The 23,581-nt window shown below is 56.5% G+C and overlaps 1 protein-coding gene across 3 annotated transcripts in view; it reads left to right on the forward strand.

Moving 5' to 3' along the window:
* Positions 1-7,733: 7,733 nt before the first annotated feature.
* The window catches only part of PHF21B (PHD finger protein 21B), an 84,269-nt gene continuing 68,421 nt past the window's right edge, over positions 7,734-23,581 (forward strand). The window contains exons 1-2 of one of the 3 annotated variants that reach the window (XM_072843574.1): positions 7,734-7,877; positions 8,822-8,887. In XM_072843574.1, coding sequence (XP_072699675.1) covers positions 7,824-7,877; positions 8,822-8,887 — 120 coding nt within the window. In that variant the 5' untranslated portion in view covers positions 7,734-7,823. Of the gene's footprint in view, positions 7,878-8,539; positions 8,622-8,821; positions 8,888-23,581 lie in introns of those variants that run through there. The other 2 variants (XM_072843576.1, XM_072843575.1) reach the window with 2 other exon arrangements.

Raw genomic sequence — 23,581 nt, forward strand, 5'->3', positions numbered from 1 at the left:
GCCCCCCTCCCCCGCCCTGCGGGCACTCACCCAGCCTCCAGAGCAGTTTGAAGGGGATTTTGGATGGCAGGAACAAGCCAGTCTCCAGTTCATCATCAACATACAATCCATAACACGGAGGACTTGTCTTACATCTTTAGCTGACTTAGCAATAGGTATATAGTTTAGAAATGCCCCGCAGAGCAATGTAAGCTTTGAGACTTCTGGGAATAACTGTGTTTAGAAAAAAAAAAAAAAAAAAAAGTCAAACTGTAGGGGTGCCTGGCTGGCTCAGTTGGTAGAGCATGTGACTCTTGATCATGGATTTGAGCCTAACGTTAGGTGTAGCGGTTACTTTAAAAAAAAAAATTAAGACTTATTTATTTGAGAGAGAGTAGGGGAGGGGCAGAGGGAGAGGGAGAGGAGACTCTCAAGCGGACTTGTGATGAGCGCAGAACCTGACACAGGGTTCAATCTGAGGACCCTGAGATCATGACCTGAGCTGAAACCAAGAGTTGGATGCTTAATTGACTGAGCCATCCAGGTGCCCTCAATTTATTCATGAGAGTCACACAGAGAGAGGCAAAGACACAGGCAGAGGGAGAGGCAGGCTCCCTGCCTCCTGCCTGATGCGGGACTTAATCCCAGGACCCCAGGATCATGCCCTGAGCTAAAGGCAGCCGCTCAACCACTGAGCCACCCAGGTGCTCCAGAAACAGGGTTTTCATAAAAGTCACCACATTAAAATGATGTCATTAGGGTTGCCCCTGGTCCAACAAGACTGGTGCCCTCATGAAGAGGGGAAATTTGGACACAGAGGCATGTCCAGAGGGAGACTGTCATTCAGAAGTGGAGGCAGAGATTGGGGTGATGCTAAAGACGCCAGAAAACCCCAGAAGCTGGGAGAGGCCTGGAATGGAGTGTCCCCCACAGCCTCAGAAGGAACCAGCCCTGCCTCCCCTTGTTCTTGGACTTCCAGCCGCCGAGCTGTGAGAGGACAGATCTCTGTGGATGAAGACCCCCACCCCAACAGTGTGTGGTGCTTCGTAACAGCATCCCCCCGCCCCGAACGAATACATGGGCCGGGGACTACTACTTCTGCTCTGGGCCGGTCACACACTGAGTTATTCCCATCAGGTGAGGAGGGCTCTAACCAACCACTGAGCTGCTGGATTTCTCTCTACGGAGAGGCAAGGGGTGGGGGGGATTCAGTGAGGGCCGCTGGTGGACCGACACTCAATGGAGGAACTTTCTTCTTGGGAACGTTTTGCTCGGAGAGAAAACAGCACTTTGAGAAAGAGGAGGCACAGGTATCTGTGCTTGGAGCAGATGCCCCGACCTGATGGCCACAGGGGGGGTGGGTGATGTCTGGTGCCTGGACAGGGCGGGAGCATCGGCGAGGGTCCACGGTGCGGAGGCTGTGCTATCCTGGGCTCTGGGCGATGGCGAGGGGGTCCCATTAACTTCTCCTTGCCTCAGTTTCCCCACTGGTAGCAAGAGAGCAATAATGCCTTTCCTCCTGGGAGCTGCTGTGTGTATGGATGGAATCGGTTAGAGATGCAGTGGGGCCAGCGCCAGGGAGGTGACTAAGGGAAATCAATGAGTTCTCAGCGGGCAGACTGTGTGCACGGTCCCTTATGTGTTCGTCTGAGGCCCCAAACGTGCTCAGTTTCATGCTGGTAGGTTTGAAGTTCACACTTATTTGGCAGCGAACGCTGACCTGAGCTGACAGGACGTCACTCAGTGGCTCTCGTTCCCCTTCCGGTGGGTGTTTGTATGTTTGGCTGTGGAAATACCGAGGTGTGTGATTACTGGGTGATGCACTGGTCCCCTAGAGACATTGGAAGCGTTTGGTACACACATCACATGATTCTAGAGCCTGAGAGGCTCTGGGTCACGTTGGATCTGAATATACCCCGCCCTGTGCTCGTCTCTTCTCCCCAGGAGACGCAGGAGCGAGGGTCTGGGAAAGGCCCATGAGCCCACAAGGCTGCAGGGCGGGGGGACCTGGACCCGAGCCTGTCTGCGCATCAGAAGGGAGGCCCATGCTGCTTGTGGGTTTCCCAGGCTCCCCTGATGAGGTACCACACGATGGGGGCTTAAAAAATAGAGGTATTCTCTCTCTTTTTTAAAAAAGATTTTATTTACTTATTTGTGAGAGAGAGCTTGAGAGAGAGAGAACCTGAGCAGGGAGGAGGGGTAGAGGGAGAAGCAGACACATCGCTGAGCAGAGAGCCCAATGCAGGACTCGATCCCAGGACCCTGAGATCATGACCTGAGCTGAAGGCAGACGCTTCACCCACTGAGCACCCAGGCGCCCCAGAAAGGCATTCTTTCACAGTCCGGAGGCCAGAAGTCCTAAATCCAGGTGTCCACGGGGCTAGTCCTTCCGGAGGAGGAGGATCCTACCCAAGCTTCCTCCCTCCCAGCTTCTGACAATCCTTGGCATTCCTTGGCTTATGGACTCTGATCTCTGTCTCTGTCATCACATGGCATCATCCCTGTGTGTGTCTGGGTCCCTCCTCTCCTCTTCTGACAAGCACACCGGTCCTATTGGAGTTAGGGCCCACCCTGATCCAGTACCATCTAAACTTAACTAGTTACCTGGAGTGTGTGTGATACGGGACCTCCGAGGAGAGGGTGACTCCAGGATCAGGGGATGGCGTTCCTGTCCCTCGGGGCTGGTGAGCTTAGAGCGAGGCTTGTGCAGCCACATCCCAGGAGATGCTCGCAGGCAGCTGACTCCAGGCCCAAGCCTGTCGGTGTGTGGCAGGTGCCTCCCAGATACACTGTGCAGGCTCTGAGCTGGTGCGCTAGCGACCGGATGGGGCCTGGCCACCCGTTTGCAGGAAGCAGGGTCATAGTCTGTGACGCTGAGGTTGTCCTGTGGCCCGGCCCTGCTGGAACCTGAGTCCCCTGCACCCGTGCCCCAGCCTTAGATCCTGACCTCCGGCCGCTGCTCTAGATAATGGGGCACCAGGCCGGGGTGAGACGAAGTGGAAGACAGCAGGCTCTGGAGCCATGAAAACTGGAGGGGCTTGAATTCCACCCCTTTCCTGCAGCGGGCTGGCCATACAACTAGCCATCTGGGATGGGACACGTTGGAGAGTAAAACAGGCCACTGCTAAATATCACACAGGGTGGCAATCACGAATGGGACTGTGTCGGGCACCGATGTGCGTGGATGCTGCAGCTGTAGCTATGCAGCTTGGGCAGGTCACGGAGCCACTTTGGGCGCCAGTGTACTCATCTGTAAAGTGGGGATGGCTGGACTCACCTCTTTGGGGCCACAAGAAATAGAGGGTGCCTTCTGCAGAGGGCACAGGGAAGGCTCTTGGGAAATGGAGCCTACAACAGGAACACTCATGAGAAGTCAAATCCGTACCATCCCAAGTCCCCTCCTGCTACTCTGCATGCTTCCTCTATGTGGGGAGGCCACGGTGGCCCCAGGAATCTGCACCTGCCTCCTTGCCTTCTCCTTCAGGCCAGGTATGGGGGTCTCTCTCCTGGATCTTGGCCTCCACCTCCCAGCTGACCCCACCTTGTCCTGCACCCTTCACATCACTGCGCAGTAATCTCAGAGCACAGACCTGAGCAGAAGCATGCAGAAGCCTTGGGCAGGTCCCCCTGCCTGCGTGCTGCAGTGAAACAGCAGCCTGGCACTGTTGACCATGTGGTCTGGTCCTATATCTTTTTTTTTTTTTTTTTAAGATTTTATTTATTCATGAGAGACACACAGAGAGAGGCAGAGACACAGGAAGAGGGAGAAGCAGGCTCCATGCAGGGAGCCCAACGTGGGACTCAATCCCGGGACTCCAGGATCAGGCCCCGGGCTGACGGCAGGCGCTAAACCGCTGAGCCACCCAGGGATCCTCATCCAGCCCCTATCTTGTCCATCCAACTTCTCTCCAACAGTAGAGCAGAGCTTTGAAAGGGTAAGAATGCCACTTGCCCTGGGTTTTACCATTCACCGAGCATTCTCCATATCTGTGATCTCACTGACCCTCAGCAGAGTTCCGGGATGTGGGTCACATACCCCCAATTTTAGAGGTCTCTGAGATCTCTGCCTCAGGACCTTGGCTTATGTTGCTTCTTCAGTAACGTACCCATCCCTGTCTTTGAAAACCAACCTATCCTCAGCCAACTTGCCCAAGATGACGCAGACCCTAAGCGGAAGAGCTCAGGTCTCCTCTGCCTCTGTCTATGCATCCAGCCCAGGCAAGCTGGAGCCCTCAACATTGGTCCTCCAACCTGTAAAATTGGGGGTACCCGACCCACATCCTGGAACTCTGCTGAGGTCTCAGTGAGATCACGGATATGGAGAATGCTCGGTGAATGGTAAAACCCAGGACAAATGGCATTCTTACCCTTTCAAGGCTCTGCTCAAATGACTCCTCAACAAGCCCCTCTCAGACCACCCTTCCCAGAATTAACCCTTCCCTCCCCCACTCCCCCTTTCCCCTCACTCTGTGCTATTTTTAATGCAGGGCCCCTGGGATTATCATTCCTTACATCTGTGTTTTCTTTCTTGGAGCCTCACCACACCACAGTCTCCCAGGGCCTGGGACGTGTCTAATTGGACGTGTGTCACATAGCACCTGGTGTACGGCCCTATACAATGTTGGTGCATATTCAATGCTTACTGGGCTGCTTTTGAGGTCCTCTTTCTTTTTTTTTTTTTTTTTTGAGGTCCTCTTTCAAGATGCACCTTGTTTTGTTTTGTTTTGTTTTAATAGGAAACTTTCATGCAGGGGGGAGACCGAAGACCAGTTCTTGAGTCTGAGAATCATCACCAACACTTTTTCAGTTCTTTCCAGTGTTCGAAGGGCTTTCTTAGATGTGAGCTCATTAATCCTCACCAAAACCCTGTAGCTATTCCCCTTCTTAGCCAGGGGGACCTTTGAAGACAGAGGTAAAACGAAACTTCAGGTCTATTTTTGGGGGTGCAATCCAAGGGCAGGAGGATGAGGGGAAAGAGCGGAAGGAAGGAAAGCAAAATTATGGTGATGGATTATTGCAATGCCTGCTGCTTCACACAAAGAGGATCCGACCCAGAGCATCCAACCAGCCAAGGAAGGGATCGATCCTGCTTTGCTGGCTCCCTTTCTTGAATCCTGTTTCTGGTTGCTTCAAGTTTATTCGATGGGAGTCCTAGCCAACTCCCCAGGACTCCTGCATTTGTGTGACTTGGCCCTTTTTGGGTCAGCGTGGAGGCCAAGTCCTCGTCCAGGGTGTAAAGCTTCACTCAGAAACCAGCAGGGGAGGCGGGGAACAGCCAGGTCCCCATGGGTCCACAGGGCTGGGCTAGGTGCTGGGGCTGCTGTGGCAGCCAGGTGGTGAGTCTGTCCTGCGGGCTGGCCCTCACCTCTGACTGGTTAAGCCAGCAATGGATGGATGGATGGACTGTGACTGGGTCTCCCCCAGGGAGGGGAGAGAAGAATTCATGTATAGAAACTAGAGTAAGTCTCCCAGAAAAGGTGGCATTTGAAGTGAATCTGGGAAGACGAAGAGGATCTGTAAAAGGCAGGTTCTAAGGGACGGGGCATTCCCCATGGAGGGCACCCCGCGGGCAAAGGGAGGGCGGCCTGGGTCCAGGAGGTAGGCAGAGAAGTCTGTCTGCCGTGGCAGCACCGGATCCCTGCAAGTTTGCTGGCAAGAACTTCAGCTTTGGTTTCCCTCCACATGACCAACTCCCCGGATGTCAGAGATCGCCCCAGCCCTGGGCCTTTGTTGCTTGCTCAGGAATTAGGTAGCAAGTAAAACAACAGAGGGCCAAGCAGACGACGACTACTGTGGCCTGAATTAATTAGCAGGAACTTACGGACAGCACTTCAAAGTCTCCGCAGCAGAAAACACGCTCCCCTCTGGCCAGCACCCCGGGCGCTGTTGATTTAATTACGTACGTGGCCAATGAAATTATTATGAAGTTTTACCAAAATGCCGGTGACATTTACCGACATTACAGTAGGGATGCTCTCACATGCCCACTCTCCCCGGCTCTCTCAACGCTGCTCCCCTGGCCGGTCCACTTTCCCAGGCGCTGTCCAGGCGGGCGAAAGCACTAAAGAGGAAGGATGCCACCCTGAGTTGGGCTGAACTCAGAGTGGAAGGAGCCAGAGCGTCTTCAGGATACCCAGACTCAGCCCTTTTGTTTTGCATTCAGTGAACCAACCGTGCTTCTCCCTGGTCGGTGCTAGACCAAATGGATCATGACCACTTAGAACATGGGTTAGTCCTGCGTTGGATAACAAAGCTCACCCATTAACCAGTGATCTGCTACTGAGTTTTTCCTAAAGGCTGGCTGCTGGGGGCAAAGGTGAGAGGCCCCTGGTATCCGGGGGCCCAGGGGACAAACATGTAAGTCACTTATGGCAAAAGCCCTAATGGAGGCCAGAGCCACATTGGGGTCTTGACCCAACACCCCCAAAATCCCAACAACTTCTGACAGTAGAAATGAGGTGTGGTGCGTGGGCATATGTCGAACAGAGCATTTGCTGATTGTGTGCGCCTGAGTACTTCTTGTGCTGTGCAGGAACACGAAGTTACCACGATGGGTCAGTTTAAATGCTTCCTTTGAAAGACTACTGCATCGTCCCCACCCCACCCCACCCCCGCCCCCATCGCTTTCCAAACCGTCGGGGATGCTATCAATAGGGTACCGAGCACTCCGACGTTAATTGATGAGGATGGTAACTCTACCATGGTAATATCGACTCTGGAGACACCAAGCTCCCGGCTGTGGGCTGGGAGTTTTGGAATACGACCTCGGCAGCTCTAGTTATAACTGTCTTATGTCACACTGACCGGGTGTGTTTACGATTTTTAACAACAGCCTTAAAAAAGAGTCCAGGGACATCTGTTGAGAGTTTAATTGTGAGTGTAAAAAAAAAAAAGAAAAATGAAATCATTAAAGGGACAGTCAAGAGATCAATTTTCCTACTGTTCAAACGCCACGGTGGCCATCGGGCGTCGGGAGAGGCGGGCAGTAAGGCTGAGGCTGCGGGGAGCAGCAAGGGGGTGCAGGGCAGGGAGGGGAGGGCAGGCAATTTAAATAAAGTAGGAGAGGGAGCCGGGAGGGGGGAGCAGGGCAGAGAGGGAGCACCGGGAGCCAGAGGAGAAAAGAAATGGGAGGAAAAGCAAAAAAAAGGATTTTTGTTTTTCCTCCCACCGGAAAGTCTCCAAGCCCGGGCTCGGGCCGCGCGGCGCGTCTTCCTCGCGTCCGCACCCCTCGGCGCCCCCGGCTCCGCCACTTTTGTTCTCCGCTCGCGGTGCGGGGCCGCGGCGGGGCGGCAGTGCGCACGCGCGGGCGGGGCGGGGCGGGGGCGGGGCGGGGCGGGGCGGGCGGGCTCGGCGCCGCCCCCCGCCCCCCGCCCCCGCCCCCCGCCGCCCCGGCCCGCTCCATCCGGGCACTGCCGAATTAGCATCGTGCCGAGGCACAACTTTGCCGAGGCCCAGCGAGATCCAGGCGCGCGCCGGAGGAAATATAGTCCCTGCCGGCCGGCGGCGGGGCGGGCGCGGGGCTGCGCGGGGCGGGCGCGGGGCTGCGCGGGGCTGCGCGGGCTCCCGGAGCCTGGGGCCATGCGCCGGCCAGCGCGGGCGGCCCGGGGACCCGGCGCAACTTGCCGGGCAGCCTGAGGAGTTGGAGCGGCCGCGGCGCCCGGCCGCCTTTCTTCCCGCTCTCGCCAGGCGCCCCCGTCCCTCCCGCTCGGCCTTGGGGGAGGGGGCTCGTGTCCCCCACCCCCTCCCCGGAGGCCCGGCCCGGCCCGCCCCGCCCCCCGCGGAGTCGCGCAACTTCCCGGGGGCCGGGGCCGAAGTGAGCGCAAAGTGCTGCCCAAGTTGCCGGGATGGAGCTGCAGAGCCGGCCCGAGGCGCTCGCCGTGGAACTCGCGCGCCACCAGGTAGGCGGCCGGGGGCCCCGGGCCGGGAGTGGGGGCGCCTCGGGGACCCGCGCCCGCCGTGCTCCTCCTCGTCGCCGCACGGTCTGGTCTGCGCGGCCGGAGGTGTGCCTGGCCGGGGCTCCTCCTCCAGGCTGCCCCGGGGCCCGGGGAGTCTCCAGCGTGCACGGCCCCCCCTCGCCACCACGGGCTGCTCCTCCTTCCTTCCTCTCTAGCCATTTGGCACAGTTTGGGGGTGGGGGTGGGGGTGAGGGTGGGGGTGGGGGTGGGGTCCGGAGCCCGGGGGACCTGAGCCCCGCGCCTTCGCCGCCGCGTCCGCGGGACCGGGGGTGCCAGGCGGCGACCCCTTCGCGAGCCCGCCCCGGGGTGTCTGTGGGAGAGCGTGCACCGGCCCCCACCCGGCCCCCTCCCCCGCGCAATCCCGCACAGTTTGCAAAAGTACTTTTGGCGGCCGTCGCTCGGGCCAGCGGCGGCGTGGCGGCCGGAGCCCGAGAGGAACTGCGGCGTGCGCGTGTGTGTGTTGGGGAGATTAGGACGCGACTTGAATATTTATGAGCTTTGCTCGACACGGACTCGCCGTGTTTACTTGGCTCTTTGTTCCTCCCCCCTCCCCCGGCACACAGTCACACTCGCACTCACTCGCACACGCACCCCTGCCTGCAAACTTGCACGGCTCGGGGCGCGCCGCCGGGTGGCCGCGGCCCCCGCCCCGCCCCGCGAGCTGCCCCGATGAGGCGGCAGCCACAGGTAAGCGGCCCCGCGCGGCACTGCCCGGCCGCCGCGCGTGCGGGACGCGGCCCGGGGAACTTGGGGCGCGCCGCGTGCGGACCGCCGGGCCCGCGGGCTGCCGGGCGGGGCGGGGCGGGGCGGGGGCGGGGGGCCGCGGGCCCGGGGCGCGCTCCACCCCCCGGGCGGCCGGCCTGAGCCCGCTCCCCGTGTTTCCGCAGAACGGCGACCTCAAGAAGCAGCTCCACGAGAGGCAGCCGCGGGGCGCCGCGCTCAGCGACAAACAAGTAAGCGAGCGGAGCCTGCGCCCCCCAACTCCGCCCGGGGCGCGGCGGGCGGGGGTCGCCCGGCACTTTGGCTGCACCCTGAAAAGTGCGGCCTCGGCGCCGCGCGCTCCCGCTCCCCAGGGAGCCCGGGTGCGGCCGCAAAGTTGCCCGCCCCCCTGCTTTTCTGGAAAGAAAGAGCCGGGTCCTTGGCGGCCGCGGGGGAGAGCCGGGCTCCGGCAGTGGCCGAAACAGGCGCTGCGCTCGGAAGGCGGCGAGCAGCCCGGCGTCCATTTTGAGTTGGTGGACAGGGTTTTGGAATGCGGCGATCTCTCCGGGCTCGGCCCCCCCCGGCGGGAGGGTAGGGGCGGGCGGGCACGGTGCTGGCGGGGTGCTGGTGCTGGGGGGGGGGGGACGACGGTGTTTGGGGCCTGGACGCCGCAAACTCCTTGGACGCGGTTTCTGGATTCCGTGGCAAATCCGCCTCGAAGAATCGCTCCCGCGGGCTCCCCCTCCCCGCCCCTTCTCCGGCATCACTTTTTATTCTCGGAACCTGACGCCAGCTCCCGGGGAACAAAAGAAAGGCGCCCCCGGGACCCCCCCAGTTCTGCCCCAACTTTGGTCTCTGGCTTCAGGCGGACACGGGGACCCCCGCCGAGCGCCTCGCGGAGGGGGGGCCCCGCCGCCGACCCCCCCGCGCCCCTCCCGGCCCCTCCGGGGAGGAAAAGTTGTCCATTGTGACTTAGTTGCGCTGAGCTCAGCGCTCGGGGTTTCAGCACCACGAACAGATGCCGCCGCCAGAGCGCGGCCGGCCGCGCGCCCCCGCCCCCGCTCCCTCCCCTCCCTCCCCGCCGCGCGCGCCCCTCCCCCTCCGCTCCTCCCCCTGCGCGCCCCGCTCCCCGCACTCGCGCTCCCGCCCCTTCCCCGCGCCGCCCGGAGCCGAGAACTTTGAGCGGCGCAGCCAATGGCGCTCCCGGGGCTCCGCGGCGGGCGGGGGCGGGGCGGGGGCGGGGGCGGGGGGCGCCCGCGCCCCTCCCCGGCCCTCCCCTGCGCCGGCCCGCCCCCGCCGCGCCCCCTGGCCATCGATCGCGCTTCCTTCGGAATGCCGGCGCCGCCGCCAGCTCCAAACTTGGACAGCGGCCCCCGCCCCCCGCCCCCGCCCCCGCCCCCCGCTCCCGGCCGCGGCCCCCGCCCGACGCGCCCCACCCCGCGGAGGGCCTTCGGGGGGAGGGGGAGGCGCGGCCGCCCCGCGGGGGGGGGCGGGGGCGGAGCGGGGGAACTCGGAGGCCGGGTGTAAATCTCGAGTCTTTAAAGTTGAAAAGTGGAGGGAGGGGGCGCGCGGCCGAGGGGGAGGGCGCGGGGCTGCGCGGGGGAAGACGGCAGTTCCCGCGGGTCCGCGCCCGGTCGGGGGCGCCCGGCTGGACCGGAGGGTTGGGACGAACGCGTTAACCCCTTTCTGTCGGTGCCGCGGCCCCCCCTCCCCGGCCGCGCGCGCCCGGCCCGCGCCCCCGTCCAGGCGTGGAAGCTTCCATTCCCGCCGGAGGGGGGTCCGGCGCGCGGCCCCGGCGAAGTCGGGGAGTTCGCGGGGGGAGGGGACCCAGGCCCGGCATTACCATTTTGATTGCTTTGATGCCATTTTTGGAGGGGGAGGGGTTGGGAGACCCTTCGCTGAGCACAAAGATGTTTAATCACTGTGTGCAATCAAATCAGAGACTTTATTTATTTTTTAAGAAAAAAGGAAAAAAAAAAACCCATCACCAAATCCGGTACGGTGTGATAGCTGAGGGTTGCTAAGCCCCTTTTTTTTTTTTTTTTCTTTTCCGCTGGGTAAAACGGCAAGTTGTTGACTCTTAGGCTCTGAGTGGAAGATTTAAGAGAGAGGGGGCGGGGGGAGAGGGAGAGAGAATCCAGTAATCCAGCAGCTTTTATTGCAACAATGTCTTTATGTGTGCTTCTGCGTGGCAATAGTTTTACTATTTGGAGTGGCTTTTCAGAGCTTGGGTTTGATCATGTCTTCTGTATTGTGGCAACTGTTTCAAGGCTGTTTAAAATTTTATGATGATAGTAAATGAGTAGCTATTTATTATCTGTCATGCCGGAATTTAGATGAGGCTGAGAGAAACATTTGGAAATTCGGTTTGGAGGCTCCCGTGCAGCTTGGGAGAAGGAGCTGTCCTACTCCAGGCTGCCTTCGCCTTTAAATTTGAACTCGGGGAAGGAAAGATGCTTGCGGATGGCATGTACCTCCATCTTTTTGTGTGTGTGAGTGTGTGTTCAAAAAGAAAGGAAACAAGGAAAACTTTTGTTCTCCGGTCTTTTAAAAATGTTTCTCTTTTAAACGACTAAATATAACACCTGGGAAGCAGCCAGCGCGTCGGGCCTGGCCATCGGAACTTGTGTTTGGAACTGTCGGTTGTTTTTCCTTTTCCCTTTGTGGCATTTTATATAACAAGGGCTCATAAAAGAGGGAGGGGAGGGGGCCGAGGCGGTGGTGCAGCATGCTAATAAAGCTGCCTTGTCTCTCCCAAGCTCCGCGGTGAAATCTTTTCAGAGGTCACCTATGAAATGAGTTGGGTAGACTTAACATTTACCGTCTCGCCCTCCTTGGGAGAGTTTGGTGGTGATTGGCAGCTCGGCTTGGGGAAAGGTCTAGGAAACAAGCTCTTGGAGGCGATTCTGGGCTGCACCCACGGTCTCGAAGAGGAGCAGCGGGGGCTCTGCTTGGTCACCTCGGAACCTGCCCGGGAGTAGCAGGAATGTGGGAGCAGGTACGAAAAGGCCAGTATCTCAGAGTTTGTTTTTTGACTCGACACATAAATCACAGGTAGTGCTCATTTATAGATTCGCTGGGGAAGAAACTCCTACCGTTTGCACTTCCGGAGATGTGTTTTTGTGCTGCTCCTTCTTGGAACGTGGGATGTAAAGGTTAAGTTTCAATTAAAAGTGCATAGGTGGATGATGAACTAGATAGTAAAGCGAAACGGATGACCCCATTATCCACATCTGTTAGAAATACAATAGCAGCCGAGTAATATCTTTTGGTGCCCAGCCATCAATTTCCCATTCATGCCCTTGACACTGGGATTTTTTTTTTTTCCAGCAATTTCTAGAAACATGGACAAGTGGTTTAAGGATGTTGATCGAGGACTTGTAGAAGTAAATAGATTGGTTGTGGGTCAGAAGTAGACAGATGCAGATCCTGTAGAACTCTCCAGTGTGTCTCCCACCATCCGTGGACTGGGGGATAAACAGGAAACCAGCTTCCCTAGGATCTTGCTGTTTCAGAGTTTGTATTCTTTCCTTTAAAAAGGGGGCTGGGGGGGGAGGTGTGGGGAGTTGGTCAGAGCTGAGTTTTGGCCAGGCTGCATTCCCAGGTGTGGCATGTGCCCGGCTGCCAGGTTTTGAATTCCAGTGGAGGACGGACTCCTCGTCTTTAACAAGATATGATGTGTGAAGACTCCATTAGTTGCTTCAGTGGTTTTACGCCATGAATTTGCAGCACATGCAGAGAGGCAGTAACATTTTTATCTAAATTGTCAAGCAACAAGCACTTCCATGTAAATAACAGACCCATCATAAATACTGTTTTTAAAAAATTTTTTCTTCCCTCTCTGGAGTTCTCAGTACAACGTTCAGATGCCCACGTGTAGCAGGCACCTCCAGACCTGAACTTCATGAAGTTCAGCTTCACCGCCAAGTGCGAAGAACCTTCTGTGTTCACTGTGCCCCATGCTGGTGTGGTCTCCTGCGAGAGAGAGAGACCCCGGGAGGTGAACCTGGGGCCTCTCGTGCCGCTCGATCCATCGATTTGATGGACTCTGGGTTCCGAGGGGCTGTCCTTAAGTGCAGCAATAAAAATATGTCTTCTTGAAAGGTATTATGTATGTGGCACGCACCCGGGCACTGAATCATGTCTTTGCCGTGATTCACTAGCCACGTCGGACACCAGAGGGACCCCGCCTTGGAAGTATCCACCAAATGAAATTGTAGGCTGGGTTTATTCAGAAAGCTCCCGCTGGTGTGCAGTCCTTTCGTAAAAGGACATGCTTTTTTTCCAAGATTTTCTTCAAGTCTGTCCCCATCCAGGAGGGTAAATTTTCATCTTCCTGACTTCAAGGGGAAGGTCTGGTGGTTCTCATAGCATCGTTGCACACTAAAGAGAAAGGCGTCCCAAAGCTCCACACTCCATCCCCTGTGGGGAAGAGTATGGACTAGGACAGCTGTACCCAGCCCTGGCTTCCCCTGCCACCACCCTGACCCCCCAGCAGCCCACAAGTCTGCCCCCTCCAGGCCCACACTCACCTGAGCCCTGTGCCTGGAGCGCCTCCGCCCTCCCCCTTCACCACTCTGGTCCCTCCCCTATCTTCTCTTAGTTGAAGATTCCAGTAGCCTCCTCAGTGCATCCACTGTAAAAACCCAAAACCGCATTACTGAAGTACAGTTTACCCATCGCATACTTGACCTATTTAAAAACGCACAAATTAGTGATTTTTTTGTATATTCACAGAGATTTGCAACTGTCCCCACCATCAACGTTAGAACATTTTCATCTCTCAACACCACCACCCCCGCCCCAGCTCTCACTCGCCACCCACCCCCACCCAACCCTAAGCAACCACTGATCTGTCTCTAGAGTTGCCTGTTTGGTTTTCCTGTGATGTAATCACACGATGTGTGGTGTTCTAGACCAGCTGCCCTCACCAAGTGGGACTTTTCAAGGCTCATCCAAGGTGTAGTACGCGGTGGCACTTCAGTCCTCTTTTTTTTTTTTCTTTTTTAAAGGTTTTTATTTATTTACTCATGAGAGACACAGAGAAAGAGGCAGAGACACAGGCAGAGGGAGAAGCAGGCTCCATGTAGGGAGCCCGACCTGGGACTCAATCCCGGGTCTCCAGGATCATGCCCTGGGCTGAAGGCAGGCGCTAAACCGCTGAGCCACCTGGGCTGCCCTCGGTCCTCTTTACACCTGAATAATATTCTGTGGCACAGAGGGACCACACTATGCTTGTCCATTCACCAGTTGATGGGCGTTTGGGTGGTTTCCTTCTCTTGGCCGCATGAACAACGTACTGCATTGCCTCTTGGCCCCTCTGGTATGTTCTGCTTGGTGTCCACTCAGGGCACTGTCCAGGGTATGTTCTGCTTGGGTCCACTCAGGGCACACTCAGGGCACTGTGTCCACTCAGGGCACATGTCCACTCCTGCACATGGCAGTGCCACCTCCGTGGTTGCTTTCCAGCAGCTTCTCTGGCGCCTCAGGCATTTCCTTGCCTCCAGAGAGTGCTGGCGGTTGTCTGTCTCAAGTTTTTCCTGTCTGCTTTGTCCTAGACCATAAGCTCCATGCAGGGGGGTGGCGCTCTGTCTGCTTTACCTCTCTCCCTGTATTCTCAAGGCCATGCTCTGTAGGGACTGAATGCACATTTGTTGAGCGAGTGGATGACCTTGTAATAAGATGGGCGTGAGGATAGCAGTGATTGACCTAACGGTCTTGGCAGAACGCTTGGCCTGTAGTAGACATGCAATAAATGGCAAGTTGTCACATGCTTGAGATGAGCAGACAGGGAAATGAGTAAGACCCACAGCTCCCGGCCCTTGGGAACCTCACAAAAGAGGAAGGCAGAGATAACCATGTTTCAAAAAAATCCCAGAGAAGTTCAGGGAACATCATGCTGTGGGAGCACCTGCGTTGTTCCTGGTCTGGAGACTGAGGCTAGCTTCCTGGAGAGGGTTGGGGTGGAGGTCCTCAAGGACACCTGGGGCTGTGGGCCCAGAGAAGCTGGTGGCCAAGCCTGTTAAGGGACAATGGCCCGAAGACACCTGCAGGTGCTGTGGGTTTTCTTGGCGGTAAGACCGTGGGAGTGAGCAGGAGAGGAACCTTAGAGAAGGTGAGCTGGGGCCAGAGCAGGGAAGGCATCACTTGCCAGGATGAAGGCCTGAATTTTACTTAGTAGCCTCAGAAATAGCCAAGGCCATTAGGCATGGGTCAGGATGGTACGGGAATGGTGCTGAGGGCAGGTGGGAAGGGAGGAGTGAAAGGGAGGCCCAGCCAGGCCATATGAGCTCTTTAGATGTTTGTCACCTGCATAGGAAGGCTCTCACATGGACGATGGGTCCCGTGCATGACATGGGGGAGGAGGCCGGGAGACTGCTGGCCCTGTAGCCCTGGATGACAAGCACCTAACAGGCCATGAGGGCAGGGGGCCGCTTGGTGATGTTCTTCTTCCTGTTCACTAGGGCTTCCTAGAACTGAGCAATTAGTTGGGACTGGTGGCGTTTCTGGAAACCCAGTTAGCAGCTCTGGTCCATTGGTTTAAAAAAAGTATGTATGTGCGTATATGCATATACGTGTGTTTATCAGTTATGTCTGTGTGGTCTTGTTTTGGCCTGTAAAGTCTAAAATGAAATAAGTGACAAACACGTCAATATGTACCAATAAATATATATGAAGTCTGTGTAACACGTGCATACATAAATCGGTTAGTAACTTTCCAGGAACATATGCTGAAAATGAGAGGATTTGTTTTTGAACTAAGAAAATAATTGCCATTCTCCCGAAGTGAAAACCTTTAACAGAGGAGGGTGGTGATCAATGTTATTACTTCTCTCAACAATGAGGAGCTAAAGAAGAGGTCTGCTTTTTAAAAAGTTTTTGTGGTAAATGCAACACCTGCTTGCTAGAAAAAAGGCTCACGGTACAAATCCGAAGGTCCGAAAACCGTAAGTCCCCTTCTTTCCATCCCATCCTCCCTTGAGGGTGAGAACAGTGCTGTGCCCTTTAGGTGTGTTCTGTGCGCACACAAATATCCATAACACGGATGAACACGCGTGGTGCATTCGCTAACCATACCATGCCTCAACTTGCTTTTTACACTTGACATCGTATGGTGCACATCTCTCTTGGGAAAAACTCGGTTTGATTCCACAAACGTTTAACAAGCATCCACCAAGTATTAGGGGTATGGAGGAGATGGGGGGGGTGCTGTTAGCAACAGGGATGTCTCATTTTATGAAGCTTTACGCTTACAAAATGCTTTCACCAGTGTCTGCAAACATTTTCACATAGAGTTGGGGAGACAGGTGTATCCACAGTTGCTTTTCCCTTGAAGCCCAATGAGGGGTCTGCATGTGATGTTTAACCACCAGGCTCACTCGGGCAGCAGACGCGATCGTGTGCTCTGAAGGGGTGGGTGCTTGGGGATCGCGCCAAGGAGGTGACATTTCCACCTGTAGAGAAGCAGAGAATCAAAGTGCACAGAGACACAGTGCCTTGGCTACACAGCCCCATACTCTTCAACAGGTCTGTGTGTTCCATCACCTCTTTGATGCTATCTTTTTATTTGATTGTTAGGATAATCCCATCACTTGGGTCAGGCCGGGCAGGGGAATCTTTCCTGCCCGACTGATCAGAAAAGGGCAGCTTCCCAAGGTCAAACAGCTTGGGGCCACTGAGACAATGCCCTCTGTTTCTCTGTTTTACCAATGCCTCATCGCTGACCGGTTCCCTGCACTGTAGGGTCTAACATGATATAGCCTCAAGAGCAGAAGTCCTAAAGTCACACACCAGCTCCCGCATCTGGCGGAGTAGCCTTGGACAAGTCCTTTTGCTTCCTTGAGCCTCCTATCTGTAAAGTGGGTGTAGTGATAGGACCTGTCTCCACCAGGAAGCCAAGGGGTTGATTGAAGGGACGTGTCCCTGCATCTGAGACCCCAGGGGATACCTGCTGTGCCTGGGGGAGCTGCCACCTTTCCTTTGCTGCTCCCCACTGTTCCCTGTTCCCTGCGTTCTTCTCCAAGCGAGGGTGTCCTGTTGCTCTGTGGCTCCTGGTAGAGCTGGATGTTGGCTGTGCCTTACTCTCCAGCCAGTCCAAGGTTCGCTTTGATAGTCAGTCTCTTCAGACACCTGCTGACGGAGCTGTACAATTGATATCAATTAGTTTTGAATTTTTTCAATGAGATGACTCTGATAATAACTTTGGTAATCCCACGATGCCTCATTAGAGCTGCTGGCTACGATGATGAGCCCTGTGATTTAGCAGGTTTTTCCTCCAACACCTTTGTCCAGGAACCAAGTCACGGGCTTGCTGCTGTTTCACATCACTTGTGTGAGCCCCGTACTGGATGCCCTGCTGCCCGGTCGCCCGCTGGAGCTCACCCCTGGGCCCCAGCAGGCGCCCACCTCCTCTGGCAGTGTGGACTTTTGCAGTGGAGCAGCATCTTGGCACACTTGGACAACACACGGGGGATTCAAGGCGGCCCCTTTGGGGGTATCTATTTGCTCAGCCTCCGAGGCCCTCCCCCCAGACACAGGGGGACACTGGGGGAAGAGGCGGGTTTCTGGAGGGGGGTGAGGCATGGCTGTGCTGTTAGGAATGTACACTGTTTAAGGAACTAGGACTCTGGATTTGATTTCCCTTCCAGAAGCTGGCAGCCAAGAAGGCTTTTGACGTCTGCCTCCAGGAGGCAGGTAACACGGAGGTCAAGCACAGCTTTTACAACTGGCCAGACAGGAGTTGTAGACCTAACGCCACCCTCCTGTGGCTGTCCCACATTCAGTGGCTGTAAAATGCGAATCGCGGCGCCTTATAAACCGGGTAGCAGAGAGCTGGCTCGCGGTTCGTGCTTAAGAAATGACACCAGAGGTTCCCTCGGAGGGTACAGCAAGCCCCAGATCCTCAGGTGCGTCCTCAGCAGGTGAGACCTGGTGGTCATCTTCTGACTCTCTGTCCGGAGTCCCAGCTTCCCTGTCTGATGCGAGCCCGAGCCAAGCCCCTCCTCGGGCTCTCTTGGACCAGCCCATTCAGTGTTCACATAACCCTTTGGGAAAGGCCTGCTCTTAGTTTCCATTTCGTGGCGGACAGGCTGAAGCCCAGAGGGAGCGTGTGGCTGGTTGACATCACACGGGGGTGAGTGGAGCAGGGGCTGTAATCCAGTTCCGGGCCCCATAGGCCTCACCCCTCCGCTGGAGTGCGTAGAGGACAGATGACAGCAGTTTGTGCCACGAGTTAGGAAAGTGTCTGGGGCGTGCGTTCAGATAAAAGTCGGTGCAGGGACACCTGGGTGACTCAGCGGTTGAGCATCTGCCTTTGGCTCAGGGTGTAATCCTGGTCCCAGGATCCAGTCCCGCATTGGGCTCCCCTCAGGGAGCCTGCTTCTCTCTGCCTGCGTCTCTGCCTCTCTCTGTATCTCTCATGAATAAATAAATAAAATCTTTATATAAAAAAAAAAAGTCGGTGCAGTTAGTGCTTCAGAAACGAGCACTGGCTCATTAGAAGTAGCTGGTCTGTGATGATGAGCGGGAGCTCTACTCTGAGCTAGAAGGTCGTAGAACTTCGGAGGGAGCCTGGGTCTGCATCCGGTCTCTGCATGTGGCACCAGGGTGGGGAGTGGGCGGCGGGCTGGGTGCAGGGAGGGGTCCCTGCAGCGTGGGGGTGAGGTTTGGACCGGCCCGGGAGCACATTCTCCTCCCGCTCTTCCCTCTGCCCCGTGGATCCCGCCTCGGCTGACAGTCCTCTCACTCTCCAGTGTGGGGGCCTCTTCTCGTTCTGAAACAGCCTCTGTTTTCCAGGGGAACAGCCATGCTTCCTTAAGATTTTTTTTCTTTTATTGGTGGTTACTTATTGTTCGGTAGTAGCAGTTTCCAGAGCGTGGTAAGAAATTGCTGATACAGCTCCGTTCTGGTCCGACTGCCAACAGCGGGCGTCCCGTGCGGTCTCAGATGGGCCTGTGCTTCACGTTTTGTTCTCTTTGCTTGGCACCTGTGTTGGTCGTGTTAAAACACAGCAGAAAGAAGGGCCTCCTTGGGGGATTTGGGGGTTTTTTCCTTTTCTTTTTTTTTTTTTTTTTTTTGTCCAAGGCTGAGTGGCTCCTCAGCCTCCATGTAATTACAATAGGAGGGGCAGGTGGCTGGGTCCTTATCTCAAAGTGGGGATAATGCTGCTTCCCAGGCAAGGTTGTCCTGAGGATTAGTGAGGATGCACGTCCCAAGTGCCTGGCGTAGTTCCCAGCATGCAGCAGGGCAATGGAGTTAGAGGGAGCTGTAGCAGTATCACTTTATCCACCACAATGTGAGAAGCCAAAAACTGGCAGCACCCCAAAGATGGGATTGCCATGGGGAAATAGATGGCTTTTTGTCAGGACAGAAACCTCTGGGTTGCTTTTGTCTCCATGGATCGGTGTGTGTCCACAGCTGGGATTGGGGCCTGAATTTGGGATTTGGTGGCTGTTGGGGGTGTGTGTCCCCCAGACTTGGCATGACGGCTTAGAGTACGAGACGTTAGAGCCACGGGGAGGTGGCGTTGTGGGGCACCTCTGCCAAGGCCTCATGTCACAACTTGGGAAACTAAGGCAGAGGATTAGACTGGCACCCAGGACCAGAATGAGCCCTGGGGGACGCCGGTCTTCCTGACCACACACTGCGGTCGTGCGAGAAGCCTGTTGTTTTTGTTTAAACAATTATTTTTCATCCATTGGAGGGTTTTTTTGGGGGAGGGGGCGGGGGAGGCATTCTGTCGGGTGTCCACTGTGTGACATGCTGGGGTCTGGCACAAGTAGGGGGCAGGCCACCTTGGCAGGACCCAGCACATTCCAAACTGCCCATTTTGTGAAACTCACTGAACCAGACTGACTGCAGCTCCCTCCGTGCAGGTAAGTTTTGAAAAGATGGTTCGGAAGGAGTCCCTGCAGGGGTGTTTGTCACCCAGCCGCCTGCCACCTTCAGAGCCTGTGCTCAAGGTAGAGATTGGTGTGGGCTTGTGAGGGGAGAGTCACCCTCCTGAACAGAAAAGTGCTAAGAGATGGTACTTGGAGGGGAGCGGTCGTCATTGGGGGGGAGGGGGTCATGACTGCCTTTTCACCTCTTGTGCGGAAGCAGCCAAAAGTTGCTTGAAACAGCAGGTGGGAGAGGTCTCTTGGGGTCTCCCTGGGGGGCTCCAGCAGGCTGCCCCTGGGTGATACCGTAATCCATTTGGGGAGCGGCTTTTTGCCCCACAAAAGAAAGGCAGGGCTGGGGCAGGGGGGAGAGAGAAAGAGAGGGAGATGTGTTTCTCTTTGATGTCATTCAGGCGGAAAGCCAATCTGCGCATGTAAATGAACTTGAAAATGCAATTAAAAATATATACATATTAGAGACTGTGATCCAGAATTTAATGTGAGATGCAGGTTACAAAGTGACAAGCGGCATTTCCTCCAATCAGTGATACTAACTCTTCTCTGTGATTAATGCGGCTCGTCTCGGGGGTAATAGGCACACCGCACATAAATGCTGGAATTATTTCTTAAACTACAGTCTGACAGCCCCACTGAATGCAGAGTTTTCTTTGCACACATCGCCAGCCTCCTCCCGGCTGCCACCGCCGAGGGAACGTGTTTAAGAAGGCCCCTCTGAGGGCTCGTCCTGGCTCGACAGGGGAGGCGACACAACAGTTGCGGGCATCATCGTGGGCAGAGATCCAGAGGGGCCCTGAGCGGGGTTAGGGCTGCGGCACCGGCAGGTGGGCAGGTCACAGGGAGGTTGCAAGGAGCCACCTGTGGCCTGCATTTAAAGCAGGAGCTGGGACGTGGGGATCCTGGTGTGTTCAGTGCAGGGAGGGTGCTGGAAGGGATCAGGGTAACAGAGCTCTCCGTGACTTCAGCCCCTCCTTGAGAAGGCAGCCCTGGAGCAAAGGCCTGCGGAAGCTGGAGGAGCGGGCCTCATGGCTGTCCGCAGGAAGAGTGCTCCAGGCAGAGGTAACAGCCTGTGCAAAGGCCCTGAGGTGGGGCATGCCTGGCGTTTCCAGCAGAGGCGGGTGTGGCTGGGAATGAGCAACATATGAGTATGAGGGAGCTGATGGGACAGGGCAGGGGGGCTGTCCTCTCTAGCACAACTGACCCGTATCCTTAAATCACCAGCTGGCTATAATATTTAAGAGGGAGCAGCAGCCCTTTCGTGGGGCAGAATTTTGATTAGAAGCTAGAAGTTACCAGAAGGGCAGTTTTAAAATCTTTTATTTTTATTTATTTATTTAATTTATTTATTTATGATAGTCACACACACACACACACACACACACAGAGAGAGAGAGGCAGAGACACAGGCAGAGGGAGAAGCAGGCTCCATGCACCGGGATCCCGGGTCTCCAGGATCGCGCCCTGGGCCAAAGGCAGGCGCCAAACCGCTGCGAGAAGGGCAGTTTTAACTCCCAGGTCTGGAGAAATTCTCTGGTAGAGCTGTCCCAGGATAGACTGGGTTGTTCTGAGTCCTTTGTCCACCACACCAGCACCGAATCAGCCAAGGGGAAGCAACACCAATGGCAATGAGGCGGGAGGCCAGGCCAGGTCTGCGTCTGCCAAGACGCTGTTCAGAAGTGCTGTGACTGCCTCATTACAATCCGAGGTGCTCTCCCTTGTGCAGTATCACAGACTTTGCCCCCCGCGGGCCAGTGCGTGGTCCTGCTGAGGGCCGGCCCCCCAGAGAGACCCTGCCCTGCCATGGGATCAGCGCCGTCGGTCACCACGGGGCCTGGGCCTGTGCAGCGCACTCCTCTGATACTTCAGGAGAAACCAGAAATCCTGCATCCGTGACATCTCCTGAGGTGTAGGCATGGGCTGAACATCAGGGCCTTCTCTGGATGGTGCGGGCCCAGGGGCGCCCTCCTGCAGCCGGAGCCCAGCTGAGTCCTCAGGGAGGCGTCCTCTGATGGCCTTTCCAGGTTATCTCCCTGAGGCCCCGTGTCCTTCCCTTCCATCCTCCAGGCCCAGCGGAGGCGGCCTGGTGTCCCTCCTCCCGGGCCAGCTCCATCACACTGGGTTGTCGTGATGTAGTAACATCCTGCCTCAATGTCCCCTGGTGGGTGTCTTGCGTGGCGTCCGTGTACAGAGCGCTCGGCATCTGTGACCTTGAGGTTCTCAGACCCGAGCATCTGCTGGTGAGCCCTGCGAGGCGGTGGTTCCAGGCCCCAGGGACCACAGTCCCTGTAGGGGACTGAGCGGTGGACTGCCTGGCCAGAGGACCACTGAGGCTCTTCAGGAACCTTCATCTCTCATTTAGATAAGTAAGCGGAGCTCAGATTATATTTCTGTAAATAAAGCGGGCCCGCAGCCGCCCCACAGCCCGGCCGAAGTCAGCGCCTTGTCGGGAGTTATTTTATTAACAAGTTCTGCTGAGTGGGCTCGAGTGGGGACTGCCACTCTCATATTGTCGATCTAATTATAAACATGAGGGACGGGACCAAATAAGTAGCCTTTAAAGGGAGAAGAGTCTGGCAGCTTGGTTTAAAGTGTCCTTTAATGAACTTCTTTGGCACTTGTATCTTAGCAACACATTTTATTACATCCTGGTGCAGCTGGACGCGCGTGCAGTAATTTATCCCCCTCCCCCCGGCGCTCCCCTCCCCCCGCTGCCCCTCCAGCTCTCTTTGGTGACAGCGGAGGGAAGAATGTACCGACCCGCTTTCCCAAGGCTCTCTTTGCATCTCTCTGGCTTTGTTTGGTTGATGAAAAAGGCAAACACAGCGCCAGGAGTGGGGACCTTGTGGTCTGCTTGGAGGTGGCCTGGAGGGGACCCCGGGCCTGGAAGGTGGGGGGGCCCTCCTGCAGCTGGGCTGCCCGCGAGTCCAGATGCTGGGGCTGCGGGGCTGCTCATAGATGCGCTGATTCTCTCCCGGGCGCTCCCTGGGTTTGGGTATTTTTATCTGGACTTCTTTCCTGTAATGGCACTCATTTGGATGTGGTGGAGGCAGGGACGTTTGCAAATCTTTGATCATAATCAGCAGCCTGTGAGCGGGGATGGGGAGTGTTCTGGATGAGGTGGACGCGGCGGGAAGCAGGACGAGGACACTGGGAGTGGCTGCGCTGCTCCGAAGCCCAGGGAGCTCTCGGCCAGTTACTGACCTCCGGGCTTAATTCCGCTGTTGGATGCACGAGTGTCCTGGGGCCGCTGTGACAGATGCCCACGAACTGGGCGGCTTGTGCCGTCTGGAGCCAGCACTCTGAAGTCAAGGTGTGGGCAGAGCTGTGCTCCCTCCTGAGGCTCTAGAGGAGGCTCCTTCCTGCCTCCTCCAGCTCCCAGCAGCTCCTGTGCTCCTGGGCTAGTGGCTCCCTCTCTCCGGCTTCCTGTGACCATCGTCCCTGTGTCTCTGTCCTCTCCTCTCCCCAAAGGGACACCAGCTGTTGGATTTAGGGCCTGCCCTAACCCTGGTGACCTCAGTGGATCACATCTGCAAACATCCTATTCCCACACAAGGCCACACTCTGAGATTCGGAGTGGATGTGAATATGGGGGAGACTGTTCATCCCAGCACACCTGCCAGTGGGAGGTAGTCACACCTGCCTGAGTGTTGGGCTGGGGTAGCAGAATCGGCGGTGGACTCTTGATGCCAGCCCCACGCCAGGAGCGCCTTGGGCCCCCTCGGTGTTTGCCTTCCCCACCCTTGCCCCACAGTCGGGAGCCAAGAGAGGAGCTGCTGAAACCATGCTCATCACGGGTGATACGGGTGGCCGAGTTTTCTCAATGTGGTCCCCGGCAGTGGGTGTGGCATTTGGGGTCTGTAAGAGGCTTCCCGTACCTGATGCCATGGGGTCCTCAGCATCTCAGGGAATGGCAGGCGGAGGGGGGTGTCCCTTGGGCCCGAGTGAGGAACCACGTCCCCACTGCGTTCCCCAGGGCCCTGTGGGGTCAGGCTTTGGTCTTTCTGAGTCATTTTCTGCAGCCGTAAAATGGGAATGAGAGGTCGCTGTGCACTC

The sequence above is a fragment of the Canis lupus genome, chromosome 11 (assembly GCF_048164855.1).
Source record: "Canis lupus baileyi chromosome 11, mCanLup2.hap1, whole genome shotgun sequence".
In the NCBI taxonomy this organism is placed as follows: Eukaryota; Metazoa; Chordata; class Mammalia; order Carnivora; family Canidae; genus Canis; species Canis lupus.